The sequence below is a fragment of the Triturus cristatus genome, chromosome 1_1 (assembly GCF_964204655.1).
Source record: "Triturus cristatus chromosome 1_1, aTriCri1.1, whole genome shotgun sequence".
In the NCBI taxonomy this organism is placed as follows: Eukaryota; Metazoa; Chordata; class Amphibia; order Caudata; family Salamandridae; genus Triturus; species Triturus cristatus.
The window spans coordinates 942447888-942469391 of NC_140579.1; the positions used below are offsets into that span (position 1 = coordinate 942447888).

At 52.1% G+C, this 21504-nt stretch overlaps 1 protein-coding gene across 7 annotated transcripts in view; it reads right to left on the minus strand.

The window, feature by feature from the left end:
- LOC146871323 (apoptotic chromatin condensation inducer in the nucleus-like) overlaps positions 1 to 21504 on the minus strand; it is a 929701-nt gene that overhangs the window by 713365 nt on the left and 194832 nt on the right. For 6 of the 7 annotated variants that reach the window (XM_085650820.1, XM_085650821.1, XM_085650815.1 and 3 more), the window contains exon 4: positions 14198 to 14349. The exons of the other annotated variant lie outside the window; for it this stretch is intronic. In XM_085650820.1, the coding sequence (XP_085506946.1) occupies positions 14198 to 14349 (152 nt within the window). The remainder of the gene's footprint in view (positions 1 to 14197; positions 14350 to 21504) is intronic. 7 annotated transcript variants of the gene reach the window in all.

A 21504-nucleotide genomic window follows, 5' to 3' on the forward strand; every position in this document is an offset into this window, starting at 1 on the left:
TGGTCCGGAGTGCCATTCTTTCAGCATGAATGGGCAAGAACGGGGGTTTCAAACTCAGAGCTTGAAGTTCACTTAGCCTCCTTGCCGAGGTAAAGGCAATGAGAAAAACGGTTTATAAAGACAATAGCCTCAAGGGACACTTGTGCAAGGGCTCAAAGGGAGAACCCATCAAGTAAGTTAAGACAAGATTTAAGTCCCAATGAGGCACAATAAATGGAGTGGGCGGAAATTTGTTGGTCAAGCCCTTAATGAACCGTAATACAATAGGTGACTTAAACAAGGACGGCTGATCCGGCAAGCAAAGGAATGCCGACAAAGCAGATAAGTAACCCTTCACAGTAGCTACAGCAAAGCCCTGCTGAGCAAGAGAGCAAACTGAAGGATGTTGGATAAACGAGCCCTCAAAGGGTCAATAGACTTCTCTCCGCACCAAAGGACAAATTTAGACCACCTATAGGAATAGATAGACTTGGTGGAATGACGTCTGGCAGACAAAATTACATCCACCACGTCAGGCAGGAGAGAAAAAGAATTCAAGTTGCCCCGTTCAATCTCCAGGCATGAAGGTGTAAGCTCTGGAGGTGGGGGGGTGTAGAACCTGCCCCTCCGACTGTGAGAGGTCTGCCCTGAGAGGGAGACGGAGCGGAAGGCACGAGGAGAGGTGAAGATCTGTGTACCACACCCTTCTTGGCCAGTCAGGGGCGATCAATAGGACTTGGGCACGGTCTTGGCGAATCTTCCGCAGAACCCGAGGAATCAAGGGTATGGGAGGAAACGCGTCAAGGAGACGAGAGTCCCATCTCAACTGAAACGCGTCCCCCAAAGCTCCCTGCATCGGATACTGGAGGCTGCAGAATGACGGGCAGTGAGCGTTCTCGCGAGTGGCAAACAGGTCCACCCGAGGAGTTACCCATGTCCGAAAGACGTGACGAACCACCTCCGGATGGAGCCTCCACTCGTGGTCGGCAGAGAATTGCCGACTGAGATTGTCTGCACGCACGTTCAGAACTCCGGCCAGATGATTTGCCATCAGACAAATGTGATGTTCCTGAACCCAGGACCAGAGATGCAGAGCCTCTCTGCAGAGACACAGCGACCCCACTCCTCCCTGCTTGTTGACATACCACATCGCGGTAGCGTTGTCTGTCAGGACTTGAACCGACTGACCGCGAAGGGAAGGGAGGAAGGCGTTGAGTGCCAAACATATCACCCGCAACGCCAAAAGGATGATGTGAAGCAACCTTTCCTCTGGAGACCAAAGACCCTTGATCTCGAGATCCCCCAGATGCGCACCCCACCCTAAAGTGGATGCATCCGTTATCACTGTGGCCAACGATCGAGGTAGATGGATGGGCTTTCCTTGAGACAGATTGACCTCCACGCTCCACCAAGACAAATCCACTGCAGCTTCTCTGGAGATCCTCACAGATTCCCTGAGATCTCCGTTGTGCTGATACCACTGCCTGCGGAGGCACAACTGGAGCGCCCTCATGTGCCAGCGTGCATGGTTGACCAGTAGAATGCAGGAAGCAAACAGACCGAGCAGACGAAGGACTTTCAGCACTGGAACAACCGCTCCATTGTAAAACAAAGGAATAATTTCCTGTATGTTGAGAATCCTTTGAGGCGGAGGGAATGCTCGACACACAGTAGTGTCCAGTACCGCCCCTATGAGCATCTTGAACTTCTCCTGCTTCAGAACAAGGTTCAAGATCCTGAGGTCCAGGATTGGACCCAGCCTGCCATCCTTCTTCGGAATCAGGAAATACCGGCATCCCTGACCCCTTTCCTGCTCTGGAACCACCTCTATCGCGCCTTTTTTCTGCAATGAAAGGACTTCCTCCTGCAGGAGAAGAAGGTGGCCCCCCGAGCAAGCACCTTGGCAAGGAGTGTAATTTGGAGGGAATTCCCGAAAGGGAAGAGCATACCCATTTTCTACCAGATTTAGAACCCAATGGTCTGTAGAGACCGATTGCTAATCTTGTAGAAAATGAGTAACCCACAGGACCAACATGATCCAGAATGGTGGATCCAGGGCTGCTCTGCAGTGGTAGGAGGGAGGGAGGGGAAGAGGGGGAGGGGGAGGGGAAGAGGAAGAGAGGGAGGGGAAGAGGGGGAGGGGAAGAGGAAGAGAGGGAGGGGAAGAGGAAGAGAGGGAGGGGAAGAGGAAGAGAGGGAGGGGAAGAGGAAGAGGGGGAGGGGAGGGGGAGGAGAGGAGGAGGAGGAAGAAGAGGAGGAGGAGGAGGAGGAGGAGGAGGAAGAGGGGAAGAGGAAGAGGGGAAGAGGAAGAGGGGAAGAGGAAGAGGGGAAGAGGAAGAGGGGAAGAGGGGAAGAGGAAGAGGGGAAGAGGAAGAGGGGAAGAGGAAGAGGGGAAGAGGGGAAGAGGAAGGGGAAGGGGAAGGGGTCTAAGCCACTCTGGATAACCTGACGTGCAGCCGCCTGAGTGCACGACAGGACTTCATTAAAATTCTGCCTGTCCTCCTTAGATAACTTAGGAGCCAGCTGTTTAGCAGAATCCATGAGAGCGGGGACATAACGGCCCAAGAGACAGGTGGCATTTGTGGACTTTAAGGCCATACTCGCCGAGGAGAACACTTTTTTGGCCGATTGATCGAGCTTTTTCGACTCCCTATCACTAGGAACCTGTGGAAAGTCCCCAGAAGACTTCTTTGAGCATGCAGCCTGAACCACCAGACTTTCAGGAGAAGGATGGGAAGTAAGAAAGTCCGGATCTCATGGAGCCGCCCTCTACCTCCTAGCAACAGACTTAGATACTGCCGAAGCTGAAAAGGGCTTACGCCAAATCTCCATGACTGGCTCAGTGATGGCACCATTAAATGGAAGTAAAGGGTCTACCACGGTGGAGGGAGAATGAAGAACCATAGTCAAGATGTTGGGTTTAAATTCAGCAGTTGGGAGCGGTAAGTCCAAAAGCTCCGCTGCTATCCTTATGACCGTGTGGTAAGGAGCCACATGCTTAGAGGGAGCATCAGTAGGAGGAGTAAGCTCCCATTCCGGGGACAAATCAGGGACACTTGCTTCTTTTAGTTCCTCAAACAAGTCATCTGACTCCATGAGCTCACCCTCTTCCATTTCCACCTGGTACCTTAGCTCCTCCAAAATTCTTTGTGCTTCTCGCCTGGATCTGATCCTCAGAACCAGCAGCGCCGCACACGACTCCGACGGAGCCGGCGTCGAACACGGATCCGTAGGAGCAGCCGGAGTCGAACGAGGTCAAGCTGGAGCCAGAGAAGAAGGGAGCGGCGTTGACGTCCTCGGTGCCGGGAAATGCCAAGACGGCGTCGCTGGAAAAAATTTGCATAAATGGAGCCTGAGCGTAGGCCTGAGGGACCCCCAGATTAAAGGCCATTGGACCCAAGGGACCCGAAGGTGCTCTAGAGGGATACATCGCTCTCGAAAAGACGCCATACATAGCATTTAAATAATGCGATGGGTCTTGCCACGGGCCAGGAAAGGGGGGGTAAGGCTCAGATTGAGGCATTACCGGACTCGGGCCAATCAGCGCAGACGGAGGAACCAATGGAGCCGAAGACTCATCAGGAGCCGGAGCCTCTTCCACCGGAGCCAGAGAATGCGTCGGCGATGGAGCAGGAGCCGGAGAACGCTCCGGAGAAGCCGCAGGTGAAGTCGGGCAAACAGGAGAAGCCGGATTTGACACAGAAGGAGAGGGAGAAACATAGTCCTTGCGACGTCGAGGAGCAGGTGAAGTCTATCTTGGAGCAGTCTCCTATCCGAAAGGCGTCGAGAGCCGTGCCTCCTCTTTTTATGTTTCTTCGTCTTCGAAGCATCACCCGACGTCGACTTCGAGCCCGACCTCGATCTTGAGCACCTTCGACTTCTCTTCTCCTTCCTCATTTTCGCTATAAATAGCTCAGCTTCTCTTTCCTTTAAGGCCTTTGGATTCATCTTGCGGCAGCAAGAGCATCCCTAGACGTCGTGATCCGACAGGCACCAGACACAATCCTCGTGTGGATCCGTAATGGACATGTGTTTACCACACTCTACATGGCTTGAATCCTGACTTCGTCAACATCTTGAAAAAGAAGCAAGAAGAAAGCAGAAACACAAAGTAACCAGAAAAGCTACGGAGAGTCCCAGAAAACCGTTCGCGTCGATGGCGCGGAAAAAATGGAACGGACGTCATCACGCCGACGATGTCCTCTTATGGATCCAGTGACATCAGCGGAGCCGCGTGCGGAGCCGTGCTTCTGTGACGTCGTCCTCGTCGGCGTGAAGAGCTACAAAAGTTTCCGAATGTTGCTGGCGCAAGGGATATTAACAGGGTGAGGAATCCACTGGCAGATGTATCCATCAGAAGTACACACTGATTGTATGAGTTGGCTTTTATGAGCCAATCGTCCAAGTACAGGAAGACGTGAATGAGCTGTTTTCTTAGATGAGCTGCGACTACTGCCAGACACTTGGTGAATACTCTGGGTGCTGTGGTGACTTCGAAAGGGAGTACCTTGAATTGGTAGTGTTGACCGTCCACTACAAACCGGAGATATTTCCTGTGAGAGGTGTGAATGGGAATATGAAAGTAGGCGTCCTTGAGATCTAAAGTGGCAAGGAAGTCGCCTTGTAAGAGAAGAGGAAGGACCTGTTGAAGTGTGACCATGTGAAAATGGTCTGAGTGTATGTACAGGTTTAGGGGTCTGAGGTCTAGTATAGGACTCAGAGAACCGTCCTTCTTTGGAATGAGAAAGTACAGGAAATAAACTCCTGTGTTTTGCTGATGCGGTGGAACTGGTTCTATTGCATGTTTTTGTAGGAGGGAGATTACCGCCTGCTTTATCAGCGATAAGTGTTCTGGTGACACTGGGCACTGTCTGGGTGGCATGTTTGGGGGGTAGATGTGAGTTCTAGACAGTAACCTGACTGAACTATTTGTCTCACCCACCTGTCTGTGGTGGTGATGTTGCAGACAGGAAGAAACTGTAGCAATCTTCCCCCGACCGGAGTGGAATGGTCTGGGGAGAGAGGAGGTAAGTCATTGGGTAGTGGTGGAGGCAGAGCGGGTATTGTTGGTCTTGCCTCTGCCCTTGTTATTATTGCCTCTGTAGCCTCCTCTTTGGTAACCTCTGGTGAATGTAGTTTGGGTGGGAGTCTAGTAAGATGTAGATGGGTTATCTGAAGAGTAGCCTCTGGAGGTGCCCCTGTAAGAGGAGCGACGAAAGGAGTGCCTGGGAGCTTGCGATTGCAAGGCTCCCATTGATTTAGCCGTGTGAGTATCTTTCTTCATCTTTTTTAGAGATTAATCCACAGTAGGTCCGAACAAGTGTTGCAGGTCAAATGGCTGATTAAAAATGGAAGTCTGGACTTCAGGTTTGAAACCTGAAATGCGTTGCCAAGCATGTCTACGCAGCAGGACACTTGTGTTGATAGCTCGTGAGGCGGTGTCTGCTACGTCTAGAGCGCAGCAGATGGAGGTGTTGGTATGAATATGCTACTTACCAGTATGCATCTGTTCTTGGCATGTAGGGCTGCTGACATTCCTATCTGTGCATAGATCGCCGCCTAGTGTTGGGTCCGGATGGTTGCACGTTGTTGTCCTGGAAGAGTCTTCGAAGTATCCTGAGATAGGTGACTCCTCCCCTGGACCACAGTGCGCATGGGCATCCTCTCCATCCTCAGATTGTTTTTCGCCATTGTGGCAGTGATGGAGTACATACAGAAAGTGATGACCATGCTATACAGTAATTCTGAGAGCTGCAGCTGCTACAGGCGGCGGGGAGGAGGGTGGGCGATATGAATGTCAGCAGCCCTACATGCCAAGAACAGATGCATACTGGTAAGTAGCATATTCAGTTCGAGGCATGTGGGCTGCTGAATTCATATCTGTGCATAAAATACATAGCAGTACCTCCTATTAGCGGCGGCTACCAGTGCCAGCTGCAGCAGTCTGAAAAAGAGTTTAGAGAACAGCCTGTCCTACAGCTGCCTGCTGTTTTGAGTGTACATCTACACAGTAGTGTTTGGTAAATGTATGTATAGTGGACCATGTGGCTGCTCTACATATTTCCTGTAAAGGAATGTTTCCCAGGAAAGCCATGGACGCCCCTAACTTACGTGTTGAGTGGGCTCGTGGGGGGAATCGTTAATGTGCGTTTAGCCTTTTGATAGCAAATTTGAATACATTTAACGATCCATCTGGCTATACCTGCTTTGGAAATGGCGTTGCCTTTGTGTTGTAGAGAAAAGGCAACAAAAAGTTTTTTTGTCTTCCTAAAGTCTTTAGTACATGAGGGCCCTTTTTACATCTAGTGTATGGAGCATTCTCTCAGCGACATTTTGTGGATTCTGAAAGAAAACAGGCAGTTCAATAGTTTGATTCATGTGGAACTGCGATATTACTTTAGGCATGAATTTGGGGTTGGTACGTAGTACGACCCTGTTTGCGTGAACCTGTATGAATGGCTCTTGAATGGTTAGTGCCTGGAGTTCACTAACTCTTCTTAACGAAGTGATTGCTACTAGGAAAGCTACTTTCCAGGTGAGGAATTGAATCTCACATGAGTGGAGAGGTTCGAAGGGTGGACCCATCAGTCTGGTGAGGACCAAGTTGAGGTTCCACACTGGTGCTGGTGGGTGTCTTGGGGGAATTACTCGTTTAAGTCCCTCCAAGAAAGCTTTGATGGCAGGCACTCTGAATAAAGAGGTGCTGCCTGTTCTGGAGATAGGCTGCTATTGCAGTCACATGGATACGTATTGAGGTGTATGCCAGATTGCATCGGTATAGGTGTAAGAGGTAACAGATTATGTTTTGAATGGATGCGTCTAGCGGGTTGATGTCATTGTGGGTGCAGTAAATGACAAACCTCTTCCATTTAGCTGCATAGCAAGCTCTGGTAGTGGGTCTCCTGGCCTCCTTGATGATCTCCATACAGTCAGGTGGCAGGTTTAGGTAGCCAAACTCTAGGACTTCAGGAGCCAGATTGCCAGGTTCAGCTGTTGCGGATCTGGGTGCTGAATTTCGCCATGGCTCTGCGTTAAGAGTGCAGGTTTTATCCGCAGCCTTTGATGCGGCACCACGGAAAGTTCCAGAAAGGTGGTGTACCATGGCTGGCGTGCCCACGTTGGAGCAACTAGGATGAGTGTCAGTGAGTGCTGTCGCAGTTTGCGTGCCACCAGCGGTATTAATGGCGCTGGGGGAAAAGCGTACGCAAATCTGCCGGACCAGTTCATCCATATCGCATTGCCCTGCGATTGTGGATGTGGGAACCTGGCGGCAAAGCTTTGGCATTTTGCGTTTTCGTTTGTGGCGAATAGGTCTATCTCTGGGTGACCCCACTGTTGGAAGTACGGTTGGAGTACTGATGGGTGTAGCTCCCACTCGTGCATCTGGTGGCTGTGTCTGCTGAGCAAATCCGCCATCTGGTTGTCCTTGCCGGGGAGGTGTTCCGCCATGAGGAATATGTTCCTCTGAATGGCCCACTTCCACATGCTCTGAGCCAGGTGAGACAACTGTGGAGAGTGTGTTCCTCCCTGCTTTTGTATGTAGTACATGGCAGTCATGTTGTCCGTCCGGATCAACAGGACTTTGTTGCACAAGTGTACTTTGAATGCCTTCATGGCGAGGAAGATTGCCATCAGTTCCAGAACGTTGATGTGCATCTTCTTTTGTTGCGTCGTCCATAGTCCCTGCACTGTGTAATTGAGTACATGAGCTCCCCATCCCTGGAGAGAGGCGTCCGCTGTCAGTATTATTTGTGGAATAGGCTCTTGGAATGGTCGGCCCTTGCAAAGGTTTTGTGGATTCCACCAATGCAGAGAGTTGTATGCCCGACCGCTCACCAACACTAGGTCTTTTAATTGTCCGTGAGCCTGATTCCATTGACGTGCTAAGCACTCCTGAAGCGGGCGCATATGTAGTCTCGCGTGCGGGACTATGAAAATGCAGGAGGCAATCATGCCTATCAACTGCATGAACACTCTCGCAGGAAGGGAGTGTTGTGGTTTGAACTTGGAGATCAGCAGTTGCATGCTGTTGATCCTCACTAAATTTGGCTGAGCTGTGGCTGCCAGGGTGTCTATGGTCGCGCCCAGGTACTGTTGTACGTGTGCGGGTTGTAGATGTGATTTTGGGTAATTTAGTGAGAATCCCAGACTGTGAAGAAGGTGAATGGTGAGGGACATGTGGCTGGCACATTGCTGGGCTGACTTTGCCTGAACAAGCCAGTCGTCCAGGTAAGGGTAGACGTGAATGTGTCGTCGCCGTAGATGTGCAGCCACTGTAGCTAGGCACTTGGTAAAAACCCTGGGTGCTGTTGTCACGCCGAAGGGGAGGACTTTGAATTGATAGTGCTGTCCCTGAATAGTGAACCTGAGATATTTCCTGTGTGACGGGTGGATGGGTATGTGGAAGTACGCATCTTTGAGGTCTAGTGTGGCTAGGAAGTCTCCCTGGCTGAGCAGCAGGAGAACCTGCTGTAGGGTGAGCATATGAAAATGCTCTGACAGAATGTAGTGGTTGAGGGGTCTCAGGTCTAGTATAGGTCTGAGCGACCCGTCCTTTTTTGTGATTAGGAAGTACAGGGAGTACACCCCTGTCCCCTGCTGGTTGACGGGCACGACCTCTATTGCACCTTTTTGCAGCATAGTTAGCACTTCCTGCTGCAATAATGCTAAGTGCTCTGCGGACATAGGACGGTGCTTTGGCGGTATTGTGGGTGGAGTGGAGGTTAATTCGAGACAGTAACCGTGCTGGATAATATCCCTGACCCACCTGTCCGTGGTGATGGATTTCCACGTGGACAGGAACCGCTGGAGTCTGCCCCCGACAGGTGTTATGTGGTCGGGGGGAAGGGAGAGGGCGTCACTGTTTGTTCTTGGGTGAGGACCTGGTGTTGCCGTAACCGCGTCCTCTGCCCTTGGTGCTGGAGCCACGATATCCACCTCTGTTGTTTTTATCGTAGGTACTCTGTGTGCCCCCTTTATTGTATGTCTGCTGTGACCCCTGTCCTCTAGCTGCTCCCCTATTCCCGGGGCGACGAAAGGAGCCACTACCAAATGTCTGCGTTTGCAGAGCCCCCATTGACTTTGCAGTGTCAGTGACCTTTTTTATTTTTTCTAAGGTGGTGTCAACTTCTGGGCCGAATAAGTAGTCGGGGTTGACTGGCTGATTTAGGATGTTGTTTTGAATCTCTGGTTTGAATCCGGAGATTCTTAACCAAGCGTGTCGTCGTAACATGACGCTGGTGTTTATCGCCCTCGCAGCTGTGTCGGTAGCATATAGTGCGCACTTAATGGATGCGTTGGTAAGAAGTTGTGCCTCTCTGATGAGGAGCTCCGCTGCCTCTTTGTATTCGTCTGGCAGATGCTGGAGTAGTGACTCTAGCGTGTCGTAGTGTGAACGATCATAGCGAGCCAGGAGGGCCTGTGTATTGGCAATGCGCCAGATGTTTGCTGCTTGAGCTGCAATTCTCTTGCCTGAGGTCTCCAGCACTTTGGACTCCTTGTCTGGGGGAGGAGCATCACCTGTTTGCGAGTGGGCTCGTTTGCGAGCGTTAGCAACCACCATGGAGTCCAGAGGCAACTGACCTCTAATGTACATAGGGTCCCCGGGCGCAGGTTTGTATTTTTTTTCAATCCTGGGGTTTAGCACCCGTGCCCTGGTTGTTTCCTTGAAAATGTCCTTTGCCCATGTTGAAAGGTGTTCTCAAGCCTGCAAAGTATTGACAGTTCTCTCGGAGGAGGCGAAAGTGTCCACCAAGAAGTCGTCCTCAACTGTGTCAGTGGAGTTGCACTCCATGATTGGCTGCAGCATGTTCTATGAGGGCATTGAAGGCAGCAGTGTCCTCTGTGGGGGATGTTTTTGCGCCGTAAAGCTGCGTGTCCTGGGTATCTGTTGCGGCACCCAGGTCTGCAGGGTCATCCCAAGCTTGATATGGGTCCTGCTGCTCTTCAGGATCGATATCCCTAGGGTAGGTGGTATCATCACCTATGTAATCCTCCATTGCGTCCGTGTCGGAGGGCGTAGGAGAAGAGGACTGGGGATCTGGATAGGACGTGTGCAAGCGTTCGTATAGAACCGGTTCCGACTCTGCTGGCAGTTTCTGCTTCAGAGGGATTCTGTAAGAGTCCAAGGCCTGCTCTGGCGTGACCTTCCGTTTTCGGAGCATGAGTCTGCCAGTGTCGGCGTCGATGAATTGTGACGGTGAAGGCTCAGTAGGAGAGTGTCCAGTAGATGGGGACCTTGTCTGGCGGACACGTGTTCGGATCTCGAACATCTTCGGCGCCGTGGATGGCGGCAAACTAAAAGTGATGTTGGTTGGTGCCGAGGGTGCCGTTGGAGCCTTGTTCGGGTCGGGGCCCGACGTGGACCGGAGGGCTGCCCGTTCCCTGATGCGTTGCAATGACGCCGCGACTTGCCGCACCGAGAACGCCGAAGGTTCTTTGGTGCCGAGTGGTTCCGTAGAAGTAGGCGTCGACTGCTTCGGAGCCACAGGGTCATCGATCCGAGGAGAGGTATTAGCGGTCGACGGAGTCGATGACTTGACCCGTGTCGCTGCCTTCGAAGTGGACTCCGATGGAGCGGCCATCTTGACTTTGGTGGTCGGGGCAGACTGCTTCGGTGCCGGGGGCCGAGGCGCTTTTGTGGGACCGATGGCCTTCCTTTTCGGGTCGGTACCGACATCCGCTGCAGCGAGTTCGGCGCCGAAATCCCTTTTAGTGCGTTCGGAGCCGATGGTCTGTGCTGGCGTCGAAGGAGTGGAGGTCTTCGAGGGCTTCGAGCCGACCACTGCTAGTTTCACTTTCAGTTTCTGTGGAACTGGTGCGACGATTGGTTTCGATTTCAATGAAGGGAAACCAGTCTTTTCGGTAATAATGGCTCGCGCTGGATGTTCGAGGCCGGGCCTGAAGGCGGGGCCGAAGAACTTTGGGATTGATCTCGGGTAAGGCCCGGAGGCGATCCCTTGACCGGAGCCGTAGAATGACGCACTTTGATAGCCTCCGTTTCGACGGGTAGGCCCGGCTCTTCACCAGAGCTATCTTCTTCGGCCCCAAAGGCCTCATCGTAGTCTCCTACCTCATCGACGGCTTCTTCCCTGTGAAAAAGCGCTTCATCTGCGTCTTCCGATCGGGAATCGTGTTCGGAAGCGGGGCTGGAGTTTACTTCTTCCACGCTTTCAACATCTTCGTCCTCGGTGCTGAAGATGTTGGCCGGGGCCGGTGCCGATTGCTGCGCTTCTAATCTCGCTGCCCGTCGATTCCGGAGAGTCTTCTTGGATCGGAATCGGGCACAGGCCATACATTTCGATTCGTCGTGATCCGGCAAGAGACATTTGTTGCATACCGGGTGGACGTCGATGTGTGGATATTTGGCGTGGCATACAGGACACCGTTTGAATGGGGTCCTCGATTCCATCGTCGATGTAAGGTCGATGTTCGGATTAAACGGATCCGAAAAACTGGAAGAAGTTTCTAAACTAAGCAAGAAAGCAGTCGATACCGAGCGGGAACAGTACCGACGAAAACTAAAGGCCTTTTGGCCTTAAACTAAATTTTCCTAACTTGAGCTAAGATAAGCACATCCGAACCCAATGGCGGAAAAAAACAACCTAAGGATGAAGAGGATGCCCATGCGCACTGTGGTCCAGGGGAGGAGTCACCTATCTCAGGATACTTCGAAGACTCTTCCAGGACAACAATGTGCAAACATCCGGACCCAACACTAGGCGGCGATCTATGCACAGATATGAATTCAGCAGCCCACATGCCTCGAACATAAGCTTACCCTCCTGTATTAGGTCGTTAGCCTTAGTTTTATATTTTTCTTGAAGATGCTGTAGTAGGGTCTCTAGCTCATCATAATGAGCCCTATCATACCTCGCTAACAAAGCCGGAGTGTTGGCGATATGCCACATGTTAGCTGCTTGTGACGCTGTGCGCTTACCAGAGGCGTCTTAGAGTTTAGACTCTGTCGGGAGGTGGAGCATCTCTTGAGGTTTGAGAATTAGCCATCTTTCTGGCATTGGATTCTACCAAGGAGTCTAACGGTATGTGGCCCTTGATGTATGCTGGGTTTGCTGGGGCAGCTTTATATGTCTTTTCAATCCTGGGGTAATAACTCTAGCCCTAACAGGATCTTTAAACACCTCTGGTGCGTGTTTAATTACCCCTTTCAGCATGGGTAAGATGGAGGTGGACTTTTGTGAGATATCAAAAGTATCCATTAAGAAATCTTCTTCCACGGGGTCTGTGTGTAAGTCGACCCCGTGGTATTGTGCAGCTCTGTGGACTAGCTGGTTGAAACCCATGGTATCCTCTGGTGGGGAAGGTTTAGAGGGATAGATGTCGTCCAGTGGCACGTTAGGGACATCTGGTGTGTTATAATTATCCCAGGGGTCTGGGGTAAAAGGTGGGCTAGGATCCCCTTGTGGCTCATCGTCTGCATCGTCCCCAGTGTGATCAGAGGTATCATCATCGTCCACTGGTGGAGGAGGTGGTGTGGTGGGGGAGATGGAGGAGGAGGAGGTGGAGAAGGGATCCTGAGAGGAGATATTGCAATATCTCTTTTTAGGTGGTGGAGCAGCTGTAGGCGTGTCCAGTGGTCGTTTCTTGGCGCTAAGAATGAGTTGACCAGTCTTTGGATCTCTTAGAAGAGTTTTTTGGGTGAGGTCCTGTTTAAAAAGCTCTTCAGTAGGAGGCTGTTCTTTCGGTGACGATTTTTTCGGTTTCGAAGACTTGTGCGGTACCGACTCCGAGGTGGGTTTTGTGCTCTTTAGGCTTAGAACTGTGAGGTTTTAAAGTCTCTGTAGGAGTGTGCGTGCCCGGTTGTTTTTTAGGTTCCGGCGGCTTTTTCGGTTCCGAAGGTTGAGTGTGTGAACCTTTCGGGTGCTGCTTTTTGCTCGGTTCCGATGTTTTCTTCGGAGTCAAGGAGTTGGTTGTAGTGGATTTCGGTGCCGAGTGCCTGGATGTGGAGGCAGTAGTCGGCACCGAGGCAGAGGACAACTGTTTCTTTTTCGGTGTCGCTTGGGTTTCGGCACAGACGGTAGGCTGACTCGAGCTCGAGTGGCCAGAAGGCTTAGTTGTTGACTTCTTTGCCGTGCGCGAAGGTGGGGCGTGAGAAGCGCTTTCTCGGTGTGCACCTGAGGGTGAAGGTGTGACCAAAGCCTTTTTCGGTGGTGGGGGGAGGGGGTCGACGTCTTACGACCCGCTGCCCCGAAGTGATGTCCCTGATATCGGAGTCATCGGAGGCGCTGACTAGTCCTTCTTCGGCCTGCACTTGCTCCGGAACATCGACATCCTCGTGGAAGGTCGTCGGGGATGGATGTTGACGAGCGAGCCATTGTTAGTAGAGCTCGACAAACACGAATAGTCTTTTTGGAGCGGAAAGAGGCACAAGCTGGACAGTCTCTGGCCTCGTGCTCCGGGGAGAGGCAGAGGTTACACACCTCATGCAGATCTGTGTGGGGGAACTTCGACCCACATTGAGGACACTTCTTGAATGGAGTCCTTTCAATGAGCCAAAAGTCAAGGCCCAGGTAGGCCCGAAAGCCTTCCCTTCGTCGACGACCGGAATCGAGGACTTCGATGTTGAAGAGATGTGCGACAACTAGGAATCGCGATCGGAAACAATACCGGACAAGGGTGAAGGATTGCGCGTCGAAAGTAGGATCGGTAACGGTACCGAACAGGAGCGCGATAAACACATCAGAGCCCGATGGTGGAAAAAAACAATCTGAAGATGAAGCCGATGCCCATGCGCACTATCATCCAAAGGAGTCACCACCTATTTCGTGACTTCCAAAGACTTTTCCAAGACAAAAACAAGTGCAAACATCCGGGCCTAACATCAGATGGCGATCTATGCATAGTGTGTGATCTGCAGCTCATATGCCTCGAACAAAGTAATTTAATGATACACCAACTACAAGGAGGACCAGCATTCTATGAACACAAGAGAAACAATCATGCCACTGAACCAAGAATTCTCACACTTGACAAAACCCATCAATATACCACCATGTCATAATACGTCATCAATTAACACAGTCAACCATGAATAATTATTAACAGATACCACCGGTAAAACTATATACATCCTACACTGAAGCCTTACAATCAGCAAGGCAGAATCATCTTAAACATTGTTACCAACTAACGCTTGATATGTTTGGCCAGTATGAATCTCCTCAAAGCATGATATGCTGTCAGCTTTAAGTCTACAAACCTTTAGTGATTCTGTGGTAATGCTGATGGAAGGCTTTTTTTGCGTGGTTGCAGTGCTTGCACCCCAGCGACGTTTCCTGGTAGGTACGGCTGTCTCAGTCTCGCCATTTCCAGCACCTGGATTGGGCGGTGCGTGTGTGGACGCCTTAGCAGCTGTGTGAGGATGATGGATCAATATCAAGAGTAGATATATCACTCAAAGTAAAGCGCCTTCTGCCAGAATGTTAACAGTCCCTTTTAACTCATTCAAAATCAGTCTGCCAAGCAGCAAAGGATTCAGTCTATGGCCACATAACTCAAAGGTGTACGCAAGGGGCAGTGACATGCAAATTATGGTTTGTTCTCATGGGCATATTGAAAAAATATAAATGGGTTTCTGGTTAGAAAGTGACACTGAAAAAAAGTTAAAAGCACAGCTATGCTGCATAAACGTTCCACAAAGCATTAAAAAGGGGCGGGGGGGGGGTCGAGAAACAAAATAAAAAGGTTACTGAGGCAGGAGAGTAAAAGCAGTATTTTTTTAAAAAAAATGTTAATGAAGAATTTCAAGTCATTGCATTTATTTAAATTTTAAGAAAACACAAGATTCCAACAGCAGGGTTCCTAAATGCAGAGTATGGACGTGGGCATGACACGGAGCCTATGCCTGAAAATAACAAGTACCTTTACCATGGCTTCTGAGAGTGGGGGTTCCGATCATACAGCCTCACGATCTGAACCAGAGCATCCCACACACAGTTGAAGGCGATACACACTCTATTTGCAAAGTTTAGGCTGTGTCAAAAGACTGAACTCAGCAGGCCGTAGAGGCAAGCAAACAGGGAGTAGGGGTGGCCGAAGATGAGGTCAATATGGATGAAAATCTGCACCCAGCTGTTTCTAGGGGCAGGTGCGATGCCCGTTCTATGGAAGCCATGAAACCACTAATTACTAGGCAGCGTTTGGTGGTGATTGCCGTTTACTAAAGGTGCTTCAGAACCATTAGTTAAGGCTCACTAAAATTTCATATTCAGGGGCCAAATGTACAAAGCCATTTAGCAGTTGCAAACCCTGCAATTCACTAATTTACAGGGTTTGCAACTGCTAAATGGCTATTACAACTGTACTAAACTCATTTTGAGATTCGGTGATTGGTTACCGAATCATGAAATGGAATTAGAAATGCATTAGAAAACGCAATTTGAAAGAGGCGTTTCGGGCTTCCCTTCTATTTTCCGATTATCAATGCTGTATCAAAAGTTTGCAACAGCAATTTCAGTCACAAAACCATTGATGCAGAATTTTTTTTAAAAAGGGCTTTAAGACAAAACATTTATTTTTTTTATAAATATTTTTATTGAGAAATTCAAACACAAAACAACGTACATTGGCATTGTGTACAGCAGCATTACAACCGTTTGAGTGTGCATCGAGATTCAGAAAACACCCTCACATAAACATTGGCACATTAGTGACATCAGGCAGTAACATATCCATATATCATCAAACGATGGATAGGCCATATAGTCTCAGTCACTCAATGCCGATTCTGAGGTTTCACGCGGGGGTTCACATACATTTCCTCTGTATGCATTCCACCCTCCCCATACCTGGGTCCACTTTTTGGGGCAGCCTCTGTGAATGTATACTGTTTTTTCGACAACCATTGTGGTGTCCATGTCTCGGCACCATTGAGCGAGGGTAGGGGTCTGCCTAGAACCCCATCTTTGGGCTATATTGCGCTTCACCAACAGGAGTCCCAGTGTCACCCAGAGATGCGCCACGCGGCTAAGGTCTGTAGGCTCCCATACATTGAGGAGACACCTCCTTGGTTCCGGAAGCGTCGGAACTTTCATCACCTGGGAGAGTGTGCGCATTATCGCCTTCCAGTATTGGGCAATTACGGGGCACTCCCAGAGGGTATGGAAAAGGCTACCGGTCCATACCACACTGTCTGAGACATAGCGGGGAGCCGGCCCGTTTAAGTTTATATAAGAGTGTGCGGGTGTAGTACGTGCGGTGTAGAATTTTTAATTGTACCAGCCTCAATTTGGACGATATCCCCACCTCCTTAGGGGAGAAAAGCGCCGCCTGCCAGTCCGTCTCGTCAAATTCCCCCAGCTCTGTCTCCCATCTTGCCTTTAGGGCTGAAAATGGGTCCGGCTGGTTGTTTATCACCTTCCGGTATGTCAGGGACATCGCTCTCTTAGTCAGATGTTCCGTGAGGAGTCGGTCTTCCAACGGCGAGGACTCCGCCAGCCGGGTCCCGGGCGGGACCGCCGCCCGAAGTGCGTGTCGGACAGGTCACCTTTTTTCCAGAGATCGCCGACCCTTGATATGCCAATCAGATCCCATTGTAAAAACTCCTTAGTAGTGCACAGCACCCCCAACTGTTTCGCTTCCCACAGTGGCGTGGCCTGGGTTATCTTCCCAGCCCAACCAAGAGCATGTTGCACCTCAAACCATATCTGCAGAGTATGTGCCGTGGGGCCCGTGAGGCAGCGGCTCCTCGTGTGGTTGTAAAGCGCTCCCATGACCCCCCTCCCCCCCCCCCCCGGCCCCCAGCAGTTGTCGGTCCATACGGTACGCCGGGTCATCCCCTGGCACATGAAGCCACTGATTTATTACCATAAGCTGAGATGCCCAATAGTATAGCTTTAAATTAGGGAGGGCGATACCCCCGTCGTACCAGCCTCTGGTCAGCTTATGGAGCGCTATCCGTGGCGCCTTATCTTCCCACAATAGACTGGTCACCTCTACGTTTATGGCGGTAAAGTATGTAGGTGCGACCGGGAAGGGTGTGTTCTGAAGCAGGTAGAGAAATCTAGGGAGAGCCATCATTTTAAAGAGGGCGGCCCTTCCCAGTAGTGTCAGGGGTAGAGAACGCCAGTGTTTGACGTCTCTACGAAACCGAATCAGGAGTTTCGCCAGGTTTTCGGCAACAAATTTCGCCCTGTCTGCTGTCACATAGATTCCTAAGTATTTGAATCAGTCTTCTACCACACGGATTTCACACCCCCTCGGGAGCCGCGGCGGGGAGCCCCGAAGCACATACAAATAGGATTTTTCCCAGTTTATCTTATAGCCGGACACCCTCCCGTACGACGCACAGATGTCCAGAAGACAGCGCCGGCGAGGCTAAGTACAGCAGGACGTCATCAGCATACAGAGAGATGCAGTCCTCCCATCCCATAGTCCACTTTAGGCCACGGATCACCGGGTCCTGCCACACCCAGGCCGCGAGCGGCTCCAATGCCAGAGCAAATAGGAGCAGGGAAAGGGGGCAACCCTGTCGCGTCCCCCGCCCCAACGGAAAGGCGTCCGAGATATGCCCAATCACGACAACCTGTGCCAGCGGCTTGGTATACAGAAGCTGGATCCTCGCGCATAGCTTGGGGCCAAAGCCCAAGTGGCGAAGAACGGCAAAGAGGAACGGTCACTCCACCAGGTCGAATGCCATCCGAGCGTCCAGTGAGAGAATGGCTGTGTCCTCTATCGATGAGCAGTGCGCGAGGACCCCGTGCAACCGCCGTATGTTCAGGGCGGTATTGCGATTAGGCATAAACCCAGACTGGTCCGGGTGTATCAAGGCAGTAAGGTGGGGCTGCAACCTTGTCGCCAAGACCTTTGCCAGAATCTTTGCCTCGGCGTTCAGCAGTGAGATTGGGCGATAGGAGGTGCACTCGTGCGGTGGTTTGTTAGGCTTGGGGATAGCCACTATGGTAGCCATTCTCTGGTCCCGGGGTAGAATCCCTTTCTTCAGACTATACGCATACATATCCAAAAGGTGCGGGACGATGTGAGTAGTGGCTTTCTTATATAATTCCACCGGGATTCCATTGGGCCCCAGTGCCTTCCCAGTGCGGAGGGCGGCTATTGCAAGTGTGAGCTCCTCCGCAGTCAGGTCTGCCTCTAGGGCCGCCACCTCGGACTGAGCCAGCACCGGCATAGCAATGTCTCTAAGGAAAGCCAGATTGTCCACAACGGTGGATGAGGCCTCCGGTGTGTAAATCTTTTTGTAGTGGTCCGACAGGGCCTCCGCGATTTGCCGCGGCTCCGACGTGAAATCCCCCGTTTCCAACTGGATCCGCGCCACCCACCTCGCCGCACGTTCCCTTTTCTCAAGCCAGGCTAACAATCTACCCGCCTTATCCCCTAGTTCGTAGATCGTATGCTGCGTTGTGACATGTCTAGCCCGTGCCGCCTCCCAAAGATAGGACTTCTATTCTTGCTGCGCCATGAGTACTCTGCGTGTGGTGTCGTCGTCCGCATGTGCGGCATGGTCGGCCTCTGCCTCAGTCACCCCCTGTTCAAGCTTGAGTACCGCTAGCCGTTGGGTTTTCTTGTGGTCAGCTACCATCGAAATCGCCTGTCCGCGAAGGACAGTTTTGTACGCCTCCCACAACGTCGTCTGACTTGTCACTGAATCCTTGTTTTCTGCGAAATACTGTTTGGTTGTCACCTGAAGGGCTTTACTAATTTTGGGTACTTTGAGATAGCCTGGGTGAATTGGGAATACCCCACGTCTCTGTGGGACAAAGGTTGCAAATGTAATGAGTACTGGAGAGTGGTCTGAGATGCCTCTGGGCAAGTGTGCGACTTCCGTCATTCCCCTCAACCCTGTGGCCGGTGCAAAAATGTAGTCTATGCGAGAGAGAGAGTGTTATGGACCCCCGAGTGAAATGTGTATTGCCTTTCCTCCAGACTGCGAGTTCTCCAGGTGTCTATGAGGCTAAGTGCCTCCGTAAATTCACGCAGTTTGGGAGTGGCACTGCCGTGGTCTCTGGTGGACGACCTGTCCATTGACGGATCCATCGTCGCATTAAAGTCCCCACCTAAGATTAGCTCCCCGTGTGGTAGCGACAGCAGGAACTCTCCCAACGCCCGGAAAGTATCCTGATGGAGTGTCGGGGGGGATGTACACCGTCACTAAGTTATACATTTTCCCTTCCCATTGGCAGGTCAGTGCCGCGAAGCGACCCTGGTCCTCTCTACAGGAGTCAGCAGTGATCAGGGGGAAGTGCTTATTAACTAGTATGCCCACCCCGCGGGAACCTGACGTGAATTCAGAGTGTACCACCATTTTAAACCCCCATCTGTCCAGTGCCTTCGTAGTCGTGCCCACCAAATGAGCTTCCTGCAAGAGTGCCACTGCTGGCCCCTTGCGCTTGAGGTATTGTAGGACCAGCCCCCGTTTAATTTTATCTCCCAATCCATTCACATTCCAGGACAAGATGCTGAACAAGGGGCTGGGTGGTTGCGTATTCCCCACAGTTGAGATAGTAGTTGCCTCCAAGGTGGGTTTTTGCTTTTTCCCCGTCATGTAGGGTAGTAGAAAAGTGGCTGAACCTGTACACTCCTCCCCCGGTCTATAACAGGCCTAACTTGCAGAAATCGCCAATGTGTAGTTGCAATACTCATAACATAACATAAAACAACTTTTCCGTGATACCTCCATCCCCCACCCCCCTCCCTGCCTCCCTGCCCATCGGATTTTGAACTACCCGCCACCCCAACTTAGCTGAGTGCTTAGATCCCATAACTTGGTACTTGCGTGTGGGGGAGGAGCTGCTCCCTGCCCGTCACCCGCCCCCTGCACCACATTTATGTCTATGCGAGAAACCAGTTATTGAGGACAGCAAAGTTCAAGCATGCAGCGCCCCTGTAGTGGCCGTGCCTCCTGCAACCGCGGGGGCCCATTCGGTACTCCACTCCACATTACTCTCCTAAGTCCAGTCGCTCCCCTTCTGCTTCAGTCCAGTGGTGTGCCCCTGTAATCCAAGCCAGCGTCTTCCAGAGACCCAGAATGGTGTCGTCGATCACGCCCCGCGCGGCCTGTATCTCTCGCCGGGCTCCACCCCTTCAGCCGTGGCCTCCGTCGGCGTGGTGAAGAACCATGTTCGTCCCTCCGCTTCCACCCGTAGCTTTGGCTCATGGGGGGGGGGGGGGGGGGGGGGGGAGACGGTACGCGCCGCCTGCAGGATTGCGTCTCTGTCCCGTAAATTATTTTAAAAAGCGCCAGGATCGGGTGCGGAGCCCCCGGTTTTGGCCGTCCTCTGGGCACCTGATGCGCTCTTTCCACGGAGAAAAATTTTGACAGCCCACGTGGCTGCAGCTGGTCCATGATAAGTTTTTCTACGAAGAGGTCCAACGCCGGCCCCCGTTCGCTCTCCGGCACACCCACGACGCGTACATTGTTCCTTCTGGACCTGCCTTCCTGGTCATCAAGCTTTTCCAATAGCTGCTTTTGGACAAGTTCCAGCGTCTGTATCTTTTTTTTTTTACTTTCCGCCGCATCGCTGGTAAGGGTCGCCGCAACCGATTCCACCTCCGACAGTCTCGTATTCATTTTAGCAAAATCGGCTCTCAGCAACGTTATGTCTGTGGAGATCGTCCCTATTGAGACCTGCATCTGGGTCAGCGTGGCCATGACGTCCCGGAGGGTGATCTCCTTAGGTTTGTCAGGAGGGGGGGGGGGTTGAAGAGAGCCCGCCTGGTCCTTCTGTTATGCTAACTTCTCGAGTTTGGCTTGTGTCCCTCCACGGTGCCCCCTACCTCCCATCCTCCCATCGTGGGCAGTGTGGGTGGGATCTACTCCTGTCGGTCTGGGTCTACAGGAGAATGGGGGGGAGGAGTGCAGCGGTGATCCGGCGGTCGCCGCCGCCTGCCACGGGATCGTCCACGTGCTGCCTGTCGGTTTCACCGCGTATGCCTCCTATACGAGCCACCGCGTTCCAATCACAGGATACCGCTGCAGAGGCTCATCGAGGCTCCAGGGAAGTCCCAGCACCCCTCCGGGTCCTCCGCCGACGGTGAAGGCGCCGCCACACACGTGTGCCGGCTTTCCGTTCCCGCGGTGCCCTGTTACTTGAGTCCGCCCCAGGCAGGTCTCCGACCCCGAGAGGGAGGGAGGGGGGGGGGGGGGGGTGCAATGACACCCCAGAGCTCCGGGGCAGCGTCCGCCGTCTTCTTCCGTACGGGACACCACTGCCAGGCCGCGCGGCCAGAGCCCCTCCTCCGCTCCAGAAGCGGCACCGAACGATACGGGGACGTGCGGGTCTCCCAGAGCGTCACAGCGAGCCCAGCTTCAGGGTGCTTTACCTCGCGTCCACGCCAGCCACCAGGGTCTTGTTTCCGGCGTCAGGAGTCCGAGGCGGATAGGCTTAGGCCACGCCCATGCAGGCATCCAGGGCCAGCAGGCCGCCACCCGAGGCCCCAGCGCTGCTCTCCTCCGCAGGCCGCACACACATTGTCGCGCAGCCCCCCGCCAATACGTCCGCTGCCAGGCGCGTGCCTTTCCCGGCCGGTGCCTCAGGCACTCAGGGGATG